The sequence below is a fragment of the Drosophila navojoa genome, chromosome 2 (assembly GCF_054131105.1).
Source record: "Drosophila navojoa isolate 15081-1374.11 chromosome 2, UAZ_NAV_1.0, whole genome shotgun sequence".
Classification (NCBI taxonomy): domain Eukaryota; kingdom Metazoa; phylum Arthropoda; class Insecta; order Diptera; family Drosophilidae; genus Drosophila; species Drosophila navojoa.
The window spans coordinates 25192158-25215543 of NC_142890.1; the positions used below are offsets into that span (position 1 = coordinate 25192158).

The window sequence follows — 23386 nt, forward strand, 5'->3', positions numbered from 1 at the left end:
TTAATTAAATCCATGAATAATGAAAACCCAAACCGAATTTACGGGCTGGCCAGCTACACATATACATATATACACAATATTTATTTTATGCATATATATTTACATATTTATTTGTATATAGAGAGTGGATACAATTATTGTTGTCTTAGATTGGCGCTGGTCGCTTGGCTGATTGTCGCCTCGTATGAAGGCCATAAATTATGCCAGCGACATTTTTGAGACGAGGGAGCGAACAAGACTGAGCGAGTTTCCTTTGTCTCGACGTCTGCGCGGCCTTTGGGCATTTTCTTTGCATTGCATTGCATTGCATTGCCTGCCTTTGTCTAAACAGTTTTGATATGCCCACGAAACGGGAGTGAAATGCTCGCATGGAACTCTTAAACCGCAGAACGAATTTCCTTTTACCAAAAACGTTGAGCCGTCGACTTGGGCACAGGTAAATGCACGAAGAAGCGGCCGAAGGTACGAGTAAATAAACAGCAATTGAGTTGCACATGCGCAGCTCTTGGAGGGGTTTCCCCCTCGCTGTCTTCCAGGACAAAACTCGATGTCACCATAAATCAATTTGTGGTCGATGCGACAGCTGAAAAGGGTTTCTTGACTTGGCAACTTTCCATAAAAAACTCTAACACAATGGCTGAAGTCTTAGGTAAATGATCCTATAACTAGGGTTGCTCCCCGTAATTAAGATGATTAACTTTTGCATAATCGATATTTAATAGGGAGGAACGCAAGGCAGAGAGGCATACAAAGATGCTGCCCTAAGTTTATTTTTATTATTTGAATTCAAAATAAAATATTTTATAATTTAATGTTAAATATATAAAGGTAATAAAATATAATTACTAGTACAGGAAATATATATTAGCAGTATATCACTATTCTATCTATTTGATCTACAATTAGCATTTAATAATCATAGATAATAAATATATGAATGTATGTAATGAACTGAATAAAATAATTCAGATCATCTTCATTTTATATAGCTATATATTTCTGTTGATCTATTTATTTTTGTCAAATACCCACTCCAAATTGATCTAATAATCAATAAAAAGCCTTTTAGTAAATAAGGTATATTCAAGTTATCTCAGATCTCAGCATTTTGTTATAAATGATCTTTAAAAAAATCTTATCCAAAAACCTTAAGCTCTGGCTGTCAAGCACGTTTTCTTCGTTTCTCCTCGACTCTCAACTCTCTACGAATTATTGGTCTGTCATCCATTTCTAAGCACAGGGCTCTTCATCATCCTCAACTGGCGCAGTCATATGCCAGCCATCTCTTAATTATGTAATGAAAACAAAACCCTAAGCAGTTACATATACATATTTCTTTAACAAATGTCGTCGTGGACTTCGTCGTCGTCGTCGTCGTCATCGTGTTCACCATTACAGATTTTGAGCGCGGCTGGTTTGTTTGTTTGCAGTCGAGGTACTGGGGTCTCTGGTCATAAATCATAATTTTTAATATTTGTTGTCAACATGGGCGTAGCTCGTGTGTATGTAAACATGAAAGGGACCCACGAGACGAGACCAGACGAGACGAGGTCGCACTCGCACAATTCTAAAAGGTATTTGCGCACGCGCAGTCACACTCATTGGCTCTGTTTCCCTCTCGCTCTAACTCCCTCTCTCTCTCTCTCTCTATTTCTCTGCTTTTTTCAGTTTCATTCTCTAGAGCAACAATGGGCCAAAAAGGAACGACAAACGCACACGCATGCAAGTGGGCCCATTAAAAACTCATAAAAATTTGTAAGCACCTCATAAAAGTAGTCATAAATATTATTATTTGCTCTTCTCTCGCTCACACACTCATCTCTGCATTTGTCTATCTCTCTCTGTCTCTCGCTCGCTGCTGTTGCCACAGTTTGTCGTCTGAACCCTCGTCTGTGTTTTGTTTGCGGTTGTTTGTGGCTCTCATAATTTTTATGAGTTTTTGATTTGTTTCTCCAGTCTTCGATCCTCACTGCAAGCGGCCATTGTTGACCTTTTGACACGTACTCAAAAACAGTTGTCGCCTCGCTCAGATTTTGCGGTTTCGCCTTTTGTGTCCCTACAATCTGTGTTTTACACATCGTTTACCATGGGTTATGTCACAGCTATATCTATAACGATGTCCTCTAAATAGCTCCAAGGACAATGCGCATTGTGATAAATTATTTGGTTAGCTTCTGGCTGACCTCAATTTTTCAAGGAAATTTTGAGAAAAGTAAAAATATTTTAATTATAATTGGCTAATTTATTTAAGATATTGCTTATATTTACTTTATTTTAAAGACTATATGAAGAGTTTATTTATGTTTTGTCTTAACGTTTTCTACTTGTAAACACCCTAAATTGGATTAATCAAACGCTTATATAATATATCACTGATTAAAAAAAAATATACCTGAGATTTATGAAGAAGTAAACAACTTCTGATTTAAATTTATTAACGATATAAATACGTTGAATTTAGAAGCTCATTAAAAGCTGAGCTGGTAATTAAATCACAATTAAGCAAGCTCACTTGAAATAATTATTGTTTATATGTTGCCGCAATTAATATTTGTAAATAATTTAAATATTTTTATAAGTATTTCTTAAGTCATTAAACAGCTTTAAAAGCACATGAAAGATTCTTCCACCAAAAAAAGGAAAATAAATTATAAATAAAATGTTCAGTTTATTCCTTCAATTGCATATTGCTTTGCAAAAATGAAAAAGAAATATATGAATATAAATCACAAATGTGTTATCAACGTGCATGGCAGAGAAATCGGCGCTGGCAAACAGGATGAAAAGTTGGCGTCTCCTTAGGAGTCGAGTCGAAAATGAATGTGTCCCGGCACTTATTGTACCTACACATCCCAATACAAAGTTGAGCAAATGGCTGCCTGTCGCTCCAATAGATCAACGACTCCCCAACAGCAACAATAACAACAACAACTATTCATTGTGTTATGGCTGTTGTCGCGGCAAAGTTTGCGTGTTTCCTACATTTATTTCATTTATTTTTTGTTCGTTTATTTTTCGGTATTTTGATTTATAAATACAAATAAGTTAGGCTGGAATATCATCATGACATTTTGGCCCGCCGCCGCTGGGTCAGCCGCACATACCGTGATGAATGTGAGCTCCAGGCGCAGCCGAAACGCGAATGTTGATGGCATAAATTCAAGCGCTGACAACCCAAACAAGAGCTGCAAACAAATCCAGACTGCGACTCCCAGTCGGACTCGGACTCAACTAGGCGACCAATTAACTCAACGGGCAGCAGCGGCAACTGTTGTGCCCACATTATGCAATAGCCCATTGAGCGCACTTTGATCCGAGTGGACCGCACGCTGGCAGAGACGGACTGGACGCAAATGCAAATGCAACTGCAAATGAAAGTGACCTACATCAAGTGGCGGCAATACGATTTAACCATGTGCTTCAGAGTGCTCGGGGGTGGCACGGCATCTACGGCATATAGGGATCTAAAGAAGAAGTGCGCATGCAGCGAAATTGGTCTAGGCGCACCATGGGCGCCCAGTGGACCCTGCTGAATGGTGCTACACTTTCGTTCCATATCAGTGCGTATGCAGAGAATGAAGTAGCTGTTGCTGGGCGCAGCTCCGACTCACATTTTAATCCAATTCGAGTCTCGGTCTGGCCAGCATGAGTTCCCCCGGCCATGTGATGGCAGAGCACGCAATTCCTATGTACAAAAACTGTGCTTTCCCAAAAACTATTTACATTTCAAATACACACACATCTATATACCACACTATATACTACCATAGAATGTTATTTACAAATATGTCAGATGTGTATGTATTTTAGTAGGTAGATTGTGGCTGCTTGTTAGGCATTTTTCATTCGCTGTGACATTTCGCCTTTGTGACTCTTAATTATTTCAAAAACGGCTGCATTCGTTTTAATGAAGTGAAAATTCTTTGCGTTGATATCGCGCACGCAACCCAAAACAACAACAGTAGTTACAACAACAAATATATAAGTCAACAAGCCCAATTCGATATAGCCCTAGCACTATGGAATTCTCTTTAATTGAAGGTTTTGCTACTGTATCCCATTTCAATTCGATTCGAGAATTTAATAGTTAAGTGTGACTTAATATATGAATAAGATGTTTAAAACTCGAAATGTTAATTAGTAATGGAGAAGGTATACAAAATTATTTACTATCGAAATGAAAGTATATTACATATAATGAAATCAATTATATACATATGCATATAGTTATATGTATGTATAAGAATTTACAACATGTCAGTATTGAGAACTGCAAGATCTGTAGTCTTCCTATAAAAGTTGGCATCTTATCAATTTTGTTTATTTATGTTCATCTGAGCTAAATGTTTATTAAACCTATGTTTTATTCTGTTTTTTATATTATTAGCTGGAAGCTACAAACAATTTGACGTTGTTGTGTATTATAATATTGTTGTGTATATTATAATATAATTTATTTAAATCTTGTTTGAAAACAAAGAAATGTTTTTTTTTCATAAATAATGTGTTGTGTGCAGGCACAAGAAAAACTAATAATAAGTAAATAAAGAACAAAAATAAAAAATATTTATATGTAAATAAACACAGATATAAAAATAAATAAGTAAATTGTTATTGTTCTGTGTGTATGATTTTTCTTTACTTAAAGCCGTTATTTGGAAGATTTTAACTATATATTTAATTTTAAAAAATTAAATATTTTACTTATTATTGTTTTCTTTTTGAGACGAATTTTTATTTACCAAAAATATACTTTATTGAGCTCATATGTAGATGTGTTCAATTAGAATAAATCAACTTTTGAAAAAAAAAAATTATTATAATACATATTTACTATTTAGTTCCAGAAGTTTCTCTAAATCATATAATCACAGACTAAAAAAAGTTAAGGTTTTCAATTTTCATTTCACAAATGATAGAAGCGACCCTAGAGCTCTCACTAAATAATAATTCGTATAATCTCAATTAGTTCGGACAACGATTTGGCTGATAATAAAATAAAATTGCATTTCAATTTTATAATAAACCGATTTTAAATTGACATTTGTCCTTATAGCCATTATCATCAGTATTATGCCCAAATTAAATTTGTCAACAAAATAATGCAGTGCAGATTCTTAGTCATCGGATTGTATTCAAAATTTATTATTTATTTAGTTAAAATTCTTGCCATATTTTTTGTACTGCTTTCATTGCTCTGCTTGTCTGATCCCTAAAAACAATATAGATCTATTTGTCTTGAAATATGTTTAAAATTATCTTTTTGTGTAGTTTACCTGTTCCTTAAATATTCGAAAACAATTTAATTTTTCACTAATTGCATTCACTTGAATTAAGATTAGCCGACGGCTTTCAGCATTCAGTGTAGAACAATTTTAAACCATTTAAATAGAGGTTTGGTGCACTTCACGAATCGAGAAAAGCTTTTTAGTCTATTGTTGTTAAATTAAGTTAAGTGCGGAAATTAAGTTCCGCGTTGAATCACTTTCGACCTTTAGCTAATTATCGTTAGTCGATTTGGCCCGCATATTTAGAGTTTAATCCGACATTTGACACGGCGTAGTTATACCTGCACTTTTTTGAGTTTGTGTTGCACTTGATGTTCGGCGGATTCTTAAACCGTAATTAGCCGCAGCGGGCAGGCACTTGATTTGTCACAGTTCTAGTTGGGCTGCGGCGTAGATGCGCCGATTCGCATTCTATGGAAAGCGAGTTTCACACCGAATTTATGGTATCCATCAGCGCGAATGTATTTTAAACGTCATCGATGGAAACACTGGCACTGCAAGCACTTGGATGCCCATCCATCTTTCGTTATTATCGCTCAAAGTCAGCGCGTCTTTCAATGTATCTGTATCTGTAACTGTATCTATAGCTGTGGCTGTAGCTGTATCCAACGGATGCCCGTCTTTGTTATTGTATTTATTTGAGAGCCGTCGAGAGGCGCACGATTCGCGGACGTATTGACGGATTGTTTAGCCACGGTCAAACGTTTTCGGAATCGGCTTTTGGTTCTGTTTCTGTTTCAGTTTTAGTTTCTGTTTCGATGAATGTATCCGCGAATACGTGCTCGAAGCGCCAATGTCTCACTTTGACTGCTCGGGCATAATTCAAATATCTGAGCATCAATAAAAAACTCATGCAACGCGCAGCGCCAGCGCCGCCAATTGTAGCAGCGAGTACGAGCAAGTAGAAGCACACTCACACTACTCACACACACATACAAATAGTTGCCGCTTTGCCATGGCAGTGGCGAACACACAGTCAGTCGAGTGCATTCATTAAACACTCGCGGAATAAATGGGAAAAAAAAATAAATTCGAACAGTTCATGCGTGCTAGAGCAGTCAGACAGCATTAAATGCGGTTACTGCTGTCTCGCTCACACGCACTGGCGTTGCTCTGATGTTGTTACCTTTGCGGACGCAGCTATGTGAAGCCGCAAGCGAGAGTGAGTGCGTGTATGTGTGTGTCGTGTATTGCTGTGAGTTCGAAAGAGAGCCAGTTCGAATTCACATGCGCTCTTCGAATGCGAACACATTCTATTTCGAATTTCTGCTCCGACTGTTCTTATTGATCACACAGACAGTGTACGTGTGTCTCATGCACACAAAGAGATGGGATCGCTTCAGTTTATAAATATTCGAGTTTCGAATTCGGCAATAGTGTGAGTGTATGTACGTGTGTCGAAAAAGTTTGATAACAACCGTGAAAGTTAAAGTTTGTTTTATGAAACTGTTTTAAAGGCGTTGAAGGATAATTCGTTATTCAATTATTATGCGAATAAAATTAAAATTTAATGTGGTCTCGTTATTATTTAATGTTCTTGCTTAATAAAAAGTATCTCCGAATTGACAACTTATTATTATTCCATTCTTATTTTTATATGCCGAATTCAATCAAGGCAGCATTATTAGATACGAGACTTATTTGTATATTTGGTCGTTTGCTTACCTTAATATTACAGTGTTTGAAATCCAATCGGATGTGTTGTTGTTTTTCAGAACTAAATTTAAATGATTTGCACTTTTATGATTGTATATATTGTATTTGCTATTCTTGTGGTACACTCAACAATTTCCATGTATTGAATACATTTAAACACTTGTTTCGTTTAGTTTACGCAATTCTCCAATTTCATTGGCATTTTTAAAGCTTTGCAGCCCATTGAAAACATTCCTCTTGCATGGGAAATGCAAAGAAATTCACAATTGGGATTTATGTTATTGCATTTATCCTCAGGCCTGAATTTCGACAAGTTATCCGTTAGATAATTTGTGATTCAAACGAAATATTCCTTGAGATTGATTCACTATGCCGTTGCTGGAGCTGGAGCTAGAGCTGGCCGTCAATCAGCAACCCAGTTGGACATGCAGTAGTTCACGAGACACGACTGTTTTGATTAGTAAGTGGAAAGTTTGATTAAGTTTGAATTTAACCGGGTACCGAGCGCGCAGCTGGCGTACTTGAGTGCGCCACGTTCGATTCACGTTTGACCGAGCCTTTCGGCGAATGTCAGAGTGGAGTCCGAGTGCTGGCAAGTGCGCGAATGTATGGGTATTCGAAAACTGTAAATCATTCGGCGGGCGCACAGGGAGTGCGAGCGAGCCGCACACAGTATGCGCATGTTCGAAAAGCAGTCGCGCTCGCTCGCACTGCGCTAGGCCACGCCTTCTGCTTTGATTTATGCTTCAGGGGGTGCCGCATGGCCTGGACCAACGGCCTATGGCGGAGCAGCGACGACGGCAACGGCAACAGCAACGGCGACGGAGACGGCAACGGCGGCAGCGGCGGTTGCTCCACAGCAGCCACAGCTGGCATACAGAAACGGCACAGAAACAGGTAGTTGGACGCTGGACGAGGCAGATGATTGCCTGCCACTCAACGTCAACGTCAACGGCAACGTCAACGTCAGCGCACCCCGCGCTTTCTCTCGCACTGCTGTAACTCTCTTTGAGCCCGGCAGCAGGAGCAGCTTTCTTTTTTTTTTTTTGCTCCAGATTAGGCAGAAATCATCCTAGATTAGTGCGTCCCACATTGGCCTCCCCCTAACGTTGGCATCTTTATGCCACCCCCCCACGACACTCCAGCCCTGTGCTGGCACTTTATTTGTATTCAATCGTGGCGCTGTTCCGCTAAATCACCGTCACATTATTATTTCGCATTATTATTTTATAAACGTTTCGTTCTGTGCGCCATCATTTCCATTTTTATTGGTTGCGTTCGAAATTTTACAGCGCGCTCTGTAAACGAACAAAAAAGTCACAGAAAACCAAGCGACAAATGACTTTTTTTTCTCTCTTTATATACATATACATATATATTTTTTGTTTGTTTGCATCTCTTTAAAATGAGCTCGTTTGCACTCGAGTTTTGAATGTGATTTCGTATTGGAATTTAAATTTATTGACCACATTGTCTGGCGACGTCTCGGGGCTCTTATGATTCATGCCCGATCTCGGGTTACGGGTTACGGGCTACGGGCTACGGGCTACAGGTTACGGCTTATGACTTCACGACTGTTTGGGCTGGGTCTGGCTGTGGCAGCGCGTTTGGATAAATGCCTTAATTAAAAATCAATTTTGGACTTGCTACCAAATTCCAAGTAAGCAAAACAAGAAACACACGTGTGTATATATTTATTTGTGTACATATGAGCATATGAGTATTTATTTGTTGTCGTGTGAGATTTGCATTTGAATCCGTTAAGATAAATTGTTGATGTCAAGTGGAGAACCTAATACTGTCATATGAAAGTTTAAGGTCTAAGAATCCATCTGACATAACTCCAATTATGATAATATTCTATGCGTTGTTAATTAACATATTTCTGAAATGGGCGATTTCGAAAATGAATACCGGTTTGGTATATGCAATATATGCTAATACATATATATTTATAGTTTAATAATAATCAAAGAATTACAAAATGGTTACGTATGCATATTTTGCAACTAATTTACTTATATATAACTTTAAGGTTTTATAGGACTAAGTCGAACTTTTGAAAAACTGATATTTGTTTTTTAAATACGCTTGAAATAAACCGTTTGCTGTAAAGTTAAGTTTTTGTATATAGATTAAATAGATAAACACAATAGGAGACGGAATATCAGAACATTTCATATATTTGTTATACAGAAGTGTTATTAATATATAAATGTATAAGATGAATTCTGAACTATTTAATTTAAGCAACAAGAATGTCGAATACCTTAACAATATGTATTGATTCCTAGAAAATTGTATAGCAATTTCATATATTTGTTTTGAAACAATCTAAAAATTACTTGAGTCTATAAACCACAATAAATGTCGTCCAGTTTTATTTAATATTCCTGAGAGGATTAAAATTATAAATGTAAATTAATATATGCAAATGCAATTTTAATAGAAAATAATTAAATAATAACAGACATTCGGCAACAAATATTATTTAAACAACGAAATCATAAATAATTCCAATAATTAATACAAATTTAAAATTTGTTTATTTGAAACAATTATTTATTCTAATTGAGTTTCTGAAAGGAAAATGCCAGAGACCTAATTGTTTACAATATTTAATATAGCATTGCTATAAAGATATGATTGAATCTCAATTCGGAAAGAAAAACAATTCGATTAGAAAATTTATTATTAATAAATAAAAAGTTGAATTATCTGTTTAATATTTATCAAGTTCGAGTTGTGCTGCACAATTGATTAGACTGCGTTGTCGTTGCCTTCACTGGGTCTCCAGATGGCTACCAATTCCATAGCAACATGCAACCGTTTCGTTTTTCTAGACCGCACGACATGAGGGAACCCATATTATAAAAATAAAAATAAATAAAATAAGCAACAAGATTAAAGAAAAAATCAACTGAACGGGAAGAGAAAAGAACTAGGAATCATAAGAGAGACGCCTTCGTGTACTTCTGTAATTGGAGTTGATGTCGGAGCTGCCAGCGGGCAGTAAAAATGCTCAGCCAGAGACGGAGATGGAGATGGAGATGGAGCCCTCTCTGCCTGAGAGGCAGCTCAGCCCAGCAGCATCCAACATGTTGCAGGCGATTTTTCATCATCGTTCGCATGTTGTTAATATTGATGTTGTTGTTCTTGTTGCTCTTGTTGTTGTTGTTGTTGTTCCTGTTACATACATGCTTTTAATATGAAACAATCAGCAGCGTTTGTAGTTTTGTTTTCGTCTGCTGCATGGCAACAAAAAACTGGAGGAATTTTCAAATTAAATGTGGGCATAGAAGTAGTGCCACATGCAACTCGCGCAACTGCGCAACTGTGCAACTGTGCAACATGCTTGCAGTTGCGGAACTGCAGCAGTTTTCAATTAAACGCCATGCCATCGACCCAAGAAAAATGGTCAATACCAATGGCACGGGAACGGGGCTGAGCCAGCTCACGACAATTCGTTAATACCCTGCCATTTGAGTTCTTCACGCACTGTGCCGGCTAAAAACCAGCTTAGTGAATGGTCAGCACTGGCAGGGGGCAGTGGCCAGTGGGCGGGCGGCGGGGCCGTGGGGAAGGGATGGCAGTTGGAGCTGCTACTGGCAGTTGATAAATCTGCGCCATTTAGGACAAACACACACAGCGCAAAAGTTGCAGCTACTTAGAGAGCCAACGATAACTGCAGCAAGACAAATCTGGAGCACATACTCTAAGGAGAAGCTGCTGCTGCTGCTGCTGCTGGTGTTGCTGCATTGAGGAATGCATTTACATCAAAAGGCAATTTAAATTAATTTCCGACCTTTTTGTTTGCCCTCGAAATCGGAGTTGGAGTCGCAGTCGAAGTTGCAGTCCATCCACATTTGATTATGATAAACGCGTCTCAGCTGTCAGGCGATGAGCTACTTAGCCGCCAAGATGGCGACCAAAAAAAGTGCGAGCTGAGAGTGGGGAGCTGAGAGCTGTGCAGTGGGAGCCCATTAGGCTATGTCCTTGTTGTTGTTGTTGTTGCAGGGACAACAGCTGCGGCAAAGCGACACGCGAGCTACTGAATTCATCATTAGAGCGGCATTCAAAAATGTTCCGGCTGTGACGCCATTTTGATTTGGTTTGCACACATATTCCAATGCCAATATGTGCACACTATCGTACATAGAAATATATACACATATACATATATAGTGTTTATATAGACAGCGCGTGGCCAGCCAGATAACAAAGCTTTCGATGCGAAAAGCTCCGCTCTATGTATGTGTGTGTGTGTGTGCGTGTGTGTGTTGGTATAGATGTGTATATGCCTCTCGCTTTGGCTGCTGGCCAGAGGACACACGACTGTTGCGCATGTCCTGGCCCACAAGCTGTGAACTTAATGCGAATGATTAATTTGCCAATGGAGGCGGAAAATGGAAAGTGGCTCCACCTCCCAGCGAAAAAAAAGAGAAGAACAACAACAACAGATTAAAGTCTTTAAAATCTTCAGTAAAAACAACACAATTACTGAAATTAGAATAGACAAATTTAAAATGGCGTCGCGAAGAACAGTCTAGGCAGCCATTCGGCAGCTGCTGCCAGGAGCCGTAACCCTCGAGCATGCAGAGAGGTTCCTTGCTCAGTTTCCCAGCCGCATGACAGCAATCAATCAGATTGCAACAAAAGATACACAGCCGAATTCTATAAATGGTTGACTGGCTGTCTGGTCTGTCGAAGCGACTCGTTTCGCTCTTGAACCAATGCGCCAAGGTCGTGTCCTTCCTGCAGCCAAACACACAGCCAAATACAGGCGCGCACACAGAGGACCAACAGGTCCGCCGGCATTTGGCCATTGTTCTCAATGTGTGCTTGCTTGGTTTTTGGCAAATGTTTGCCATTTCGTGAGCGCTTGCAAAAACTGCTTTCGCTCGGCTCATTTGTGTTCATTATCGTCCTGCGGCGCGCCGCCAAATCCTTTAGCCCACATTATGCGTGTGAACAATGAGGTATTCACTTGTATATGGGTTAACTCTACATGTGCCTCTCTGGGCAGTTCCTAGCTACATGGCTGGTGCTGCTGCTTGTGCTGGCTCTGCTTCCCGCTGCGGCTAATCAGCGCCGCTTTAATTAGTTCACCTCATCAAGGCCACATTAAAGCGAATGTGCATGCGCATGCGAAACTAGGATTTAAATCAGTATCTGAATCTGCACACATTTGGCTGGAAATGCTTTAGACACGGTCGTGTGAAACAGGTAAATTGTCAATGATGTCAACTTGAATTTCCGCAAACTAAATTGCAGAACTTTAAGGGTTTCATAATATTATTAGGGAATTAAATATTTAAGTTCCTCATTTGTGGCTGATTAAATTGCCGAATAAGTACTCTAGTTACTATGTATTTCTAACTAAATATCTTCAAATATTGTTTTAAATAATAATATTTTTGGAAAAAGTTCTATTTGAGTAATTTTTTTTAATTAACAATAGTAATATTTTTGGAAAAAGTGATTTTTGAGTAATTTTTTATTTAACAAACAGTTGTTAAGTTGTCAAGTTTAAGGCTATATTCAAGCTTATGCTTATAACTATTATTCGACTATCGAAAAGAAAAAGTCGTATATGAATAGAATCTTGGTGCTATGTTCATTGTTGGCTATTCTAAACTTAAAAGATATAATGAAAAAAAAAAACACACTTTTAGAGTGATTGAAATATAAAAATATATCTATTGATATCAACTAATATCTGCCTCAATATTAATATAGTATACTGCAAACACAATTTGGTATTTGTTTTCTATATTAGTTGTATATTATTAATACTCGAGTTTATTTATGCCTTTATATTTGTTTATAAATTAAAAAAAAAAATATATTTTTTTTCGCTTTTAGTTACATTATTTTTGTTTCTAACTTTATTATTTATTAAAAAAAAAATTATTTTATTCTTTTAATGCATTGAAATAGGCATTTCGCAAGCAGTGCATTCCTCATACAATTCTAGCAAGCAGTGTAAGTTGCACTGCATTACCAGTCGGCTGGGCAGAAATGCATGCCCCCTGGTTCGTGTCCTGAGAAATTTGCACTTTCCAGTTGCATTGGCAGCAAATCGGAAAAGCGGCAAAATGCAGCTAGGAAAATTCCAACTGGAAAACTGTTTTGCAATTATCAATCCTATTTTCGCTACACAAATTCTACTAGATGTCGCTGCAGTACCGCTTTAAGATGAAGTCCTGGCCAGAATTAAGTGAGTTCACATTTTAAACAAATTTAAGGCGATTTCCAAAAATAACTTAAGTTGAGCAAGTTGAATGCGCTCGTTCACAACGAGCTGTCAAACTTAACAGCGACCTTGGCCATTAATCGTCATCGTCTCATTCATGTCAAATTTGTACCATTCAAATGTCAATTGAGAGGAAGAGAAAGTTTTCGCCGAGCCCGAAAATCAATAATTCGAAACGCGTGAATTGCCATTAACAATTTGTTTGGCGAACTTGAAACGTCGTCCCCAGAACGTGAAGGGCCTTGAACCATTTGCTAAAAAATAAATTAGAAAATTCCGCCACACTCCTCGGCACATATGCAGACCCCCGAAAGCATGGCAGCAGCTGCTTCCGGGTGAGCCTCAGGAGCGGGGGAAATGGGGTTGGGGATGGGCCTGGGCTTGGGGGTGGCGCCTTGCCTAATTTGAATATAGTATGCACTCGCATAGGCGTATGAGTGCGTGTGCGTGTGTGTGTGTGTGTGTGTGTGTGTGTGTGTGTGTGTGTGTAGGCCGGGCTGATTGTAAATGGAAATTTTGACGTGGACTGGCGACGGACTGGCTGCTGGCTGGGTGAATTTGCCCGACGAACTGACTGACTGACTGAGAGACTGAGAGACTGTCTGACTGACACATATTTGGGCTTGATCAAAATTAATGACCCGGCGCTCACACACACCTAGAGCGTAGCCCAAAGGCGTAAAAATGTGTGCATAATTGACGTAGAAATGTTCCAGAAAATGGGTCAAACACATATTAAAAAAATATATGTTTGTATTGAGAGATATATACAGAAGGAGTGTTAATAAATTTGTAACTTCACATAAAGATAAAATTTAAGTATATTGAATCACGTAAACAGAAATTATTCAATTCTTATTATTGATTATTATATTGAGTACTGCCGAGCGTCGTAACTCTGTAAAAGGTTCAATATCTATATCAATTATTTCACTTTGCCTGCCTTTTAGCATTTCTTTACCCAATAAAAATTCCCAGCAACTCGAGCGAAAAAACCTTCAATTTTTTCTACAATTTGTATGTGTTTTTTTTTCCTTTTGCTAATCACCGAGCGACAAAATGGAAAACATTTGTGCAACAACTTTTATGATTGTTATTAAAAAATTTTGTTTGGGATTCCCCCGTGGCCCGTATCCCCCATACTCTCGCGTGGTAAAAGTTTTTCAACTTTCTGATGGCAAGATAAGTGCTCGTTTTTGGCATATTGCGGCCCGCCGTCAAATGTGGCTGCAATTAAAAACTGTTACGCCTCATGCTAATCAGCCCAAGCAGCTACCAGCTACCGAGGTCGATTCCATCACCGATCCCTTCACCCAATGGCAGCCAAGCAGCGTAGAGTACGCTTCAACCGAGGCGCTGCTGACCCGGCTCAGGCCCTAAGACGGCAGACAGTAGACAGCAGACAGCAACATGGCAAACTGCAAAGAAAGAATTCATTATTTCAGTTTTAATTGCTTTTTTCATACTTTCGAAATTTCAGCGCCAGCCGGATCCCTCATACAGCGTGGCCGGGGTCGGCGTTTTTGCATGTTCAGGCCACATCTTTCACAAACAAACAACTCTTTGCAAGAAATTCAATTATGCCTTTTAATAACCGACAGCGCGGCTCAAAATCGTTTGTTCGTCGACTAAAACGCATATTGCATGCAGTTGTTGAAATTCTAAAAGCAAAAAACCTCAGCTAAATTGCAGCTCGCCCATCGAAATCGTTGTCATGGCATCCAAAAAGTGTTTCGACTGAATAGTCTAAGCAGGATCTGGTATAACGTGGATGATAATGACAACACTATTTATTTTCTGTTGATATGCCTGTTTACCTAAGCACGAAGAAGAGTGAAAGCGTGAAAGGGTGGGCATAAGCAACAACTAGGGGAAACGTCGAATGAGGTGCATCGAAGGCATTTCAGGGAGAACGGCTTTGGCAATGCTGGGCCAATGCCACTTGTATTGCAGATCAATTTATGTTGAATGTCAGCTCACTATCGACCTAAGTAAACTCAATCGTATTGCCAATGAATATTTTCCAAAATACAGTAGAATTCGAATCAAGGAACTTGATGATCGCTATAACCATATAACTTTGGTCTTATAAGTTTTTCTGCGGGCGGCGTCTTTATAATCTTATTCTACTGTACTTAAAACTATTTAATCATTTCATATCATATCGGAAAATGCATTTTCTTATTTGCCACGCCCCTAGTTGGCGGATCGTGAAAATCTTAACACTATAAATAGGAGATATACGCGAGTATGTCTTCCAAATTTCAAGCTCTAGCTGCAATAGCGCCGAAAAAATTGCGTTCATACAGAAAGACGGACAGACAGACAGACGGACGGACAAGATGGACATTGCACAAAACCAATATACTAATTCACTTTCGTGAATGAGTATATAAATCAAAATTTTACCTTCCTTTCCATCACTATTATTAAATATATTAAAGGTAGTATAAGAACTCTTTTATTCTTCTGATATTAGAAAAGCAAAATAAATAAATTTGAGATGTGTTATTTATAAATCCCACATTAATTAAAAATATCTCAACTAGCAATACTATAGCTGCTTATTAATGTTTGGCTTTTAAACAAATCTTTGTATATTCATAATAAAAACTTTGTTTAGTTGGTAATCATTTTTGTAATCGCCATCCATCTGAAACATTTAACTCGTTGAGCTGAATTATTTATTAGTTATGAAAAGATGTTGGAGTTGAGCAGATAGATTTTTATTTATTTTTATTTTATTTAATTTTCTTTTCTGTTTTTGTGTTTTGGCAATATTCAAAAAGACCGCCGAATCTAATTGCATGCTCTATGAGAGAATAGAATATTTGATTTAAAAAACAAGTCCAGATACCTTTCCGAATACAATCAGCTTAATCATAAATTAACAATGAAATTCGTGGGCAACAGCGTCGCCCTCGCCACAGTGGAGCGTGGATGGAGTCCACAGTGAATACTCCCCAGATAAATTAGTCAAAGCGACACACCATAAAGCATTTGTTGAACCCATAAATCCCCACAGACGGTGGCGGTGGCGGTGGCTGTTGTCGTTGTCGTTGTCAGCCACTGGACCCGCCGCCGCCGACCCGCCAGGCCGACAAGCCGACGAGCCACCGAGCCACCGAGTTGGCCTGATCCCCACATTAACATATTAATGTTTTGGCTAGTTGGTGGATCGACGCAGTAGTTGGCGGCTTTGGCGCACTGATCTAGCCGCCAACGCGGTTGGCTGTAGTCGAAATACATATTTATGTATACATATATGTAGATATAGTTAAATCGTTGACTACGTAGATCGCCGACTTTTGGCGCTGATTTCATCTGGCGCTGCGGATTGAGCCGGGGATTCTGTGGAAGAGCACGTCGCTGCTGCGGTGCTTGTAAAAACTAAAATTTATGCATGCCAATGGAGCATTTAAAGCGACATTTGTCCGCTGCGCTCATAACTCATGTGCGAGTCGAGCAGTCAGCGCCATCGCCATTGCCATCGTCATTGCCTGCGCCTGACCGGCTCACACGCTCTGCTGCTCGGACTCTCGATCGGGCGCATTTACCGGGCCATTAGACCGGACCGTGATCTGCTGGTGTTGCGAACCATTCGAAAACTGTTGATTTGGGTCACAATTAATTGGCTCTCGAGCCCCATAAATATAACCTCGAACGTGGTAATCACAACAAAGGGCACAGCCGCAACTGAGCCACTGTGGAACTGGATGGGTTTCTTGTTCTGACCTAACCACGCCACATGCTAATTATTATAGCGCCAAGGCATTTGTTTTATGCCAACCTGTTGCCCCTAAATAAACTGAGACTGTAGAAATTGCAAGTGATTATTGGGTGACTAAAAGTGAGAGCAATTGATATTATATGACAACTTTTACTACTACTACTTATATTTAAGTTAGAATATTAACGTATATAAGTTAGAATATTAAAATAAATATTTTTCTATAATCAATCAATCTTAAATGTCTAAAATTTTAGCCTGAGTTCCGAATTGATTCTGATATATATTCTATGTACAAAATGTGATATCTAATATTAAGAAGGGAAATAGTGTCAAAAATCTAAGACTTGATTTAGATAATCAATGTTGCTTTAGAAACAACTTTCTCAAATAGCTTACATATGATTGTAATGTAAAAGGTACACAAAACAAATAAATATAAAATGCTTAAAAAAATATGTATTAAATTTTAAACTTTTAAATATAAATACATTGAATTGTAAAAGGCATACCTAATAGATTTATAAAAATTAAATTATTATAATATATATTAAATTGTTAATTTTATAAATAAAATTTATTTTGTAGTATTTATTTAGTAATAATAAGCCTGCAAAATAAATTTAAAAAATATTGTTAAAAATTTTAGCTAATAAACTTTTAAGTATTTATCAATTAGGATGTAAAAGGCATACAAAATAAATGTATAAAAAGTATAAAAATATATTAAACCTAAGTTTTCTCAATATTTATAAATTGTGATATAATGTATGTACATTTATAAAATATTTAAAAACGATCAAATATTAAATTGTCCCATTAAATTACCATTCATTATGTTAAAATAATTACTTAAATTAACGATTTATTTCTTATAGGGGTTAAAGTGTAAATATTTTTCTTTGCAAAGATCATTTCTTCACCTTTAAATTGTTATGATTTGGCTAATATTCAATTATTTTACGTTAGTTTTGCCTAATATTTTCATATAATTGTTTGCTGAGGTTAGACTAGACTGAGGTTGATTATATATTAATGTTAAAGCAGTTGCTTAATCATTATTATGTTCACAATGATACTTTTTACTTATTTTGCATTTATTTCTGAATACATATTTGAAATATATAAAATAAGATTCTAGAATAAGAATAGCTGTGCATAAGCTAAGCCGAGTGATTTATTGCACTATCTTAAATCATATTCAAAATTGAATGCAATGCATTTCAGACTCTTTAATCTTCCTCAGCTCATATTCAAATAATTCTCTTAGATAAGCCATCTTTACTTTGAATTGCGATTAGGTTGCATACCATTCAAGTTCACTTTATAATAGCTCAATTTTTTCGTCATGGTGAAAGTTAATTTAAAGCCGTGCCACATCCAAGATCAGCGAGTTCTGCTGCTTGTGTTTATCTTAGACATAAGGATAATGTAATTTAATCCCTTCCAGTTAACGGCCGAGCCGCACAAACTGCGTAGCATGCTCAGTCATTTGCGAATCGAAGTGGTGGTAGGCGGATGGGCTGTAAACGGGGATTAAGGATACGGCAGCGTCGCAGAAAGGATAATTCGCCAACCGACAATGCTGAGACAAAGGTGTTTTGTTTTTATGACTTTGTAACTCCTTCGCCCGGTAGACGGCGAGCGACGGTCCTTCTGAGGCGGCTGCGTTAGCGTCTGCTCGTGTTTGCGAAAGGATAATTTTACGATCGTTATTCGCGCAGGCAGAGGCTGAGGCAGAGCCAGAGACGGAGGCAGGTACCATGTCCAGCTAAGTGGACACAATAGAACGCCTATTCGCACTGCGAATCCGATGGCCAAAAGGAGTGACCAACCAGTTCTGCACAATTGTTTTGCCAAAGGCGGGCTTTATTTTGACTATTTAAAGGATTACGCTAAAGGATTGACTTTGCAACCTTGACTGCCGCCTCTTCTGCATCGTCTGCATCGTCAGACAACGCACACGCCCACAATGAAGTTTTCCGCGAATCTTGATCTTGCCAATCCGTCCGAGTGCGGGTTTTATGGTTCGCGAATGAGTTAAAAGCGACCTTTGGGTTTTCAATAAAGCGAATGGCATAGCAAAACTCTTCGTTTCCGCGAAGGACGTCGAAGAGTTAACGTAACTCTTTCGCAACTTGCACGTAAACCTTTTACCACTCACCCAGAAGTTGTAAAAAACGAACAATCCACAAAACTGACTCCTAGAAATTCTCTAAAAAATCCTCATCATAATAGCTTTAGACTTAATGTTAGCCAAGACTCTAGGTATATGTGTTATGTTATGTTGAAAACTTTTCGTGTGAAATTCGAGTTACACCTAATATTCCAAAAATACCGGAAGAAGTCACCAAAATGTTTATTTTTCATTTATTTTTGTTATCTATTAGTTATTTGAATAAAAAAATCAAAGATATTGTTTACTTCTATAATTGTTTGTTATTTTGATTTGTTAATTAAAAATTAGATACTGGCAACTAGGGCCTTCGGCTAGAGATTTATTACTTAACTTACTTATTTAGTCAAATTGTATTCAGGTCAAATTATTAAAAAATGGCTGTTTTAATAAATTAGCTTAAATAAAAAATATAAAATATTTAATTATACTTATTGTTTTTAAATATTGATAATAATAATCTATTAAATATATAAAAAATCATAGTTATATAAATTATAATTTAAATAATAAGTACACATAATATATATATTGTAATTACATATCATATATCAAATTTTATTTTTTCTTGAAGTATAAGAATGCAGACAGAGACTCCGGTTTATGTATGATAGTATTTTGTTGGCAAAAGGTAAATGGAATATGTTTGTGTAAAACTATGTATCAATAATTAATGTAATATATATACTTTTGACTATAAATGAATAATAAAAGTAAAAACTATACGTTTTAATACCTTCTAAAAAATATTTTTATTGGCTGTTTAATATTTTTAGTAAAAGTAGTTAACTTAAGTAAAAATAATCTTTTAATAAAATGCAGTTTAGATAATTTCCACGCTACTGTGACTGTGACTGTGTCTCTTATTGTAAAATCAAAATACGTGGCTTTGGCAGCAACTGCCCATGCTCGCAGCTCTGGCAACTACCCACTGTCCACTTTGATCTAATGAGTCGTATAAATGCCGCCCGACTAAGGGCATCGGCACATGGCTCTTGGGTTGCGCCGCCGATAGCTGTCAAGGCGAGCAATGAAAAATGACCAGTCAATGTCTCACTTCAATGGATGAGCAAACAGCGAAAGGCGAAAAGGCGGACAGGCGGAAAGGCGGAAAGGCTGCGCTCTGATCTCTGGCGGTGGTGGAAAAGAGCCAAAGCGACCAAAATGTGACACTTTTCCATTGCGAAAATAGTGCATTTTATATAAAAGTCAAAATCGGGCACGAGGGGAGCAGCAAATTGCAGCTGCTCAAATTTAGAGTCGGTATCAAAAACATTTCTATCCATGGGCTTAAGCTGTGCCAATTTCGGGTGGTTGCTAAGGATTCCTAATGATCCAAAAGTTCGACAAACATAAATTCAATGAAAAAGCGATGGGAAAGGAGAAATTATGAAGTGTATAAAAATGTAAAATAAATTATGAGCGGAGTGTAGAAGAATGTCTAGATATTTTTGGATTTGGATTTATATATTTATGTGCTGTAGATAATTATAAATATGGATTTTGTATATCATAATAAACAATGAAAGTATTTATTTAACGTTATAAATTGAAATTAATGAAGTATATAGTTCATTTTTGCAAAATTTAAAAATATTTTATAAAATTTATTTAATTTATAATAAAAATTTAAGATGTCGAAGGCACTAAAATTCATTCCGAAATTCAATAAATAAATATTTATAGAGTGTATTAAAATAGTAAAAATTATTACATTGTGCATAGAAAAATGCGAAAGAGCTTATATACATTTTATTTAAATATTAACAAAAACAATAGTTCGACTATATTAAAATTTTAATGAAAAATTGAAAAATTCAAGCCACTACTCGAACTCTAATATTTATTATTTATTTGTATGAAATACTTTCATTAATTTTTTTCAAATATTTGAATATTTAATATATATTTGAAATACTCCTATTGATTTATTAATTGAATATTTGTTTTATTTATTAATTCATTGAGCTACCAAGTAATCAATCAAAAGATTTCTCATGTGACATGAAGAAGAATAGGCCATTTTGTTTAATGTTAAATTCGATAGATATATTTCAATAAATATTTAATAATCGACTTATATACTAGCTGTACAATAGAAACAAAACATTCATCAGTCTCCAAGTTGCATTCGTCGTGTTGCATTATCGATGCCTGGCCACAGTCCACGGGCTCAATGATAATCGAGCGCTCCAGGCAACTGGCCATAGGCAGCCGGCAATAGAAAACAGAGGGCAGACAGCAGGCAACGGGTAACCCATGGCCAGCCACTGGGTTTTGAGGTGTCGAGGAGCCGCACATGCGCACTCGTCCTTTTGCCCAAGTCCTGGGCACCGTAGGGAGTGCGACTGCGACTGCAACTGCGACTGCGCAGCATCTCGTTAGACATTTGCGTGTCACCGGCAAATGGTCGAGAATTCGTGGCGCGTTCGTTACGGTTGTGTGCGTATGTGTGTGTGGGTCAGAGTGTGTGTGTGCGTGTGCGGGTTCTTTTAGGGCAGATGATACAGCGCCTGGTTGGAGGTGCTCAGCTCTAGCTGTTGTTGTTGTTGTTGTTGCTGCTGCTGGTAGCTGCACTGCTGCTGCGTCTGTTGATGATATTGCGGTGTGTACTGCGCATCGTACGGCTGGGCGAAGTGCAGCGGCGGCGGTGGCGGCGACTGCTGCGGGTAATCATAGCTCTGCTGGGCAGCGGGCAAGTAGGCAGGGTATGCGGCATAGGGCATGACAGCAGCGGGCTGTAGATGCGACTGTGACTGTGGCTGTGAGTGTGACTGTGACTGTGGCTGTGAGTGTGGTGCCATAGCGGTGGCATCCAACGGTGGCAGGAGCGAGGCATAGCCAGCGGAGGTGCAGTGCTCGGGCGAGGCTTCGAGCGTGCGATCTTTCTTGGACTTCATGCGTCGGTTCTGGAACCATATCTTGATCTGGCGCTCGCTCAGATTGAGCGCATGGGCAATGTCCATGCGTCGACGTCGCGTGATGTAGCGATTGAAGTGGAACTCCTTCTCCAGCTCGAGCGTCTGGTAGCGGGAGTAGGTTTGTCGTGTGCGTTTGGAGTCTTTGCAATCTGCAAGAATCGAAAGAAAAGGCAACAGAAAGTAAGTAACAGTTACATTAGAGGAGTGCGAGGGTGTGTGTGTGTGAGAGAGAGAGAGAGGGAGAGGGAAAGCGATGCCTACCTGATGCGATGGTCTCCTCAATGTGCGACCAATTGAATTCGTTGCTGGCATTGGCAGCTGTCACATTGCGATGATTGATTTCATTCGACTTCTCGGCCGGCGACTGGGGTGGCGTGCTGATGCCGATGCCGAGGCCGAGGCCGAGGCCATCGACGGGCGTGGTGGCTGCTGGTGGTGGGGTGACAAAGTCGCCATGTTTGGCCGGCTTGCGGGGCGAGTAGACGTCCAGATAGTCGACATCCTCGCCGGTGCTGCGCTGTGGCGACATGTGCGTCTGCTGTGTGGAGGGCGTGGGCACGGCGTAGTCCTGCTCGTAGCAGGGCGACAGCTCGCCGGCGGAGCTGCTCTTGCAGGGCCTCTTGACGTGCTCGATCGTCGTGTAGAAGTAGTCGGGCGTGTACTTCAGCTTCTTGACGGGATTCGTGAGCAGGGCGCGCAGTGTGCTGGGTCGCTCCTCCACGGCGGCAATGATCTCCGCTGCGGATTCCTCTGCCTTGCGCTTGCGGCTCTTGGCCGGAGCAGCCGAGCTGGCTTCATTGGTGGTTGGCTCGGAAACTGCAGGCACTTGGTACTGAGGCACTGCATCGAGAGCGGGAAGGCACAATGGTTGCTCCGGTTGCTGTGACTGCAGCTGCTGCTGCTGCTGTTGCTGCTGATGATGGTAGTTGGCATAGTAGCAGCTCTCGCTGTAGCTCTCCTGGCTGTAGTGGGCGTAGCTGCTGGGTTGATAGCTCGCCGGCTGCCAGCCCTGGTTGCTCTGGTAGTAGTTGCTGCTGCTCGTGTTGTCGTAGTATGTGGATGGCAGGGCGTGGTGGTACATGTTGTACATGCTGTCGGCGTAGTAGTGTGTGTTGGTGGCTGCCATTGCGTCTGTCTGTTGTCCTGTGAACGAAATGAACGATGTGTGCGCGACGCTGCTGCGTTTGCGAATGAGCTGCTCTGCCCCGTGATCCTGCCTTAATATAGCCGAGTCGAGTCGGGTCGAGCTGCCAGGCTGCGATGCTGATGTTTGGCACACGCGCTCGTCATAGCGCATAAATATCCCTGCGCATGACACTTTGACACATGCTGCGCGCCCTACCCCTCCGGCCAGGACCT

At 39.0% G+C, this 23386-nt stretch overlaps 1 protein-coding gene across 1 annotated transcript; it reads right to left on the bottom strand.

Moving 5' to 3' along the window:
• Window positions 1-21063: 21063 nt before the first annotated feature.
• On the bottom strand, window positions 21064-23358 carry ftz (fushi tarazu). Its single transcript, XM_018113301.2, has 2 exons — window positions 22289-23358; window positions 21064-22176 (listed from the first exon to the last, which is right to left on the bottom strand). The coding sequence occupies exons 1-2, from the start codon at window positions 23322-23324 to the stop codon at window positions 21599-21601; spliced, it is 1614 nt and encodes a 537-aa protein (XP_017968790.2). The 5' UTR covers window positions 23325-23358; the 3' UTR covers window positions 21064-21598.
• Window positions 23359-23386: the final 28 nt, after the last annotated feature.

Bases quoted from the DNA above. Each gene is read 5' to 3' on its own strand.
- ftz (XM_018113301.2), bottom strand. From the start codon at position 23,324: ATGCGCTATGACGAGCGCGTGTGCCAAACATCAGCATCGCAGCCTGGC. The intron at 22,177-22,288 runs GTAGGCATCGCT...CGATTCTTGCAG, and splicing joins TGAGGAGACCATCGCATCAG to ATTGCAAAGACTCCAAACGC.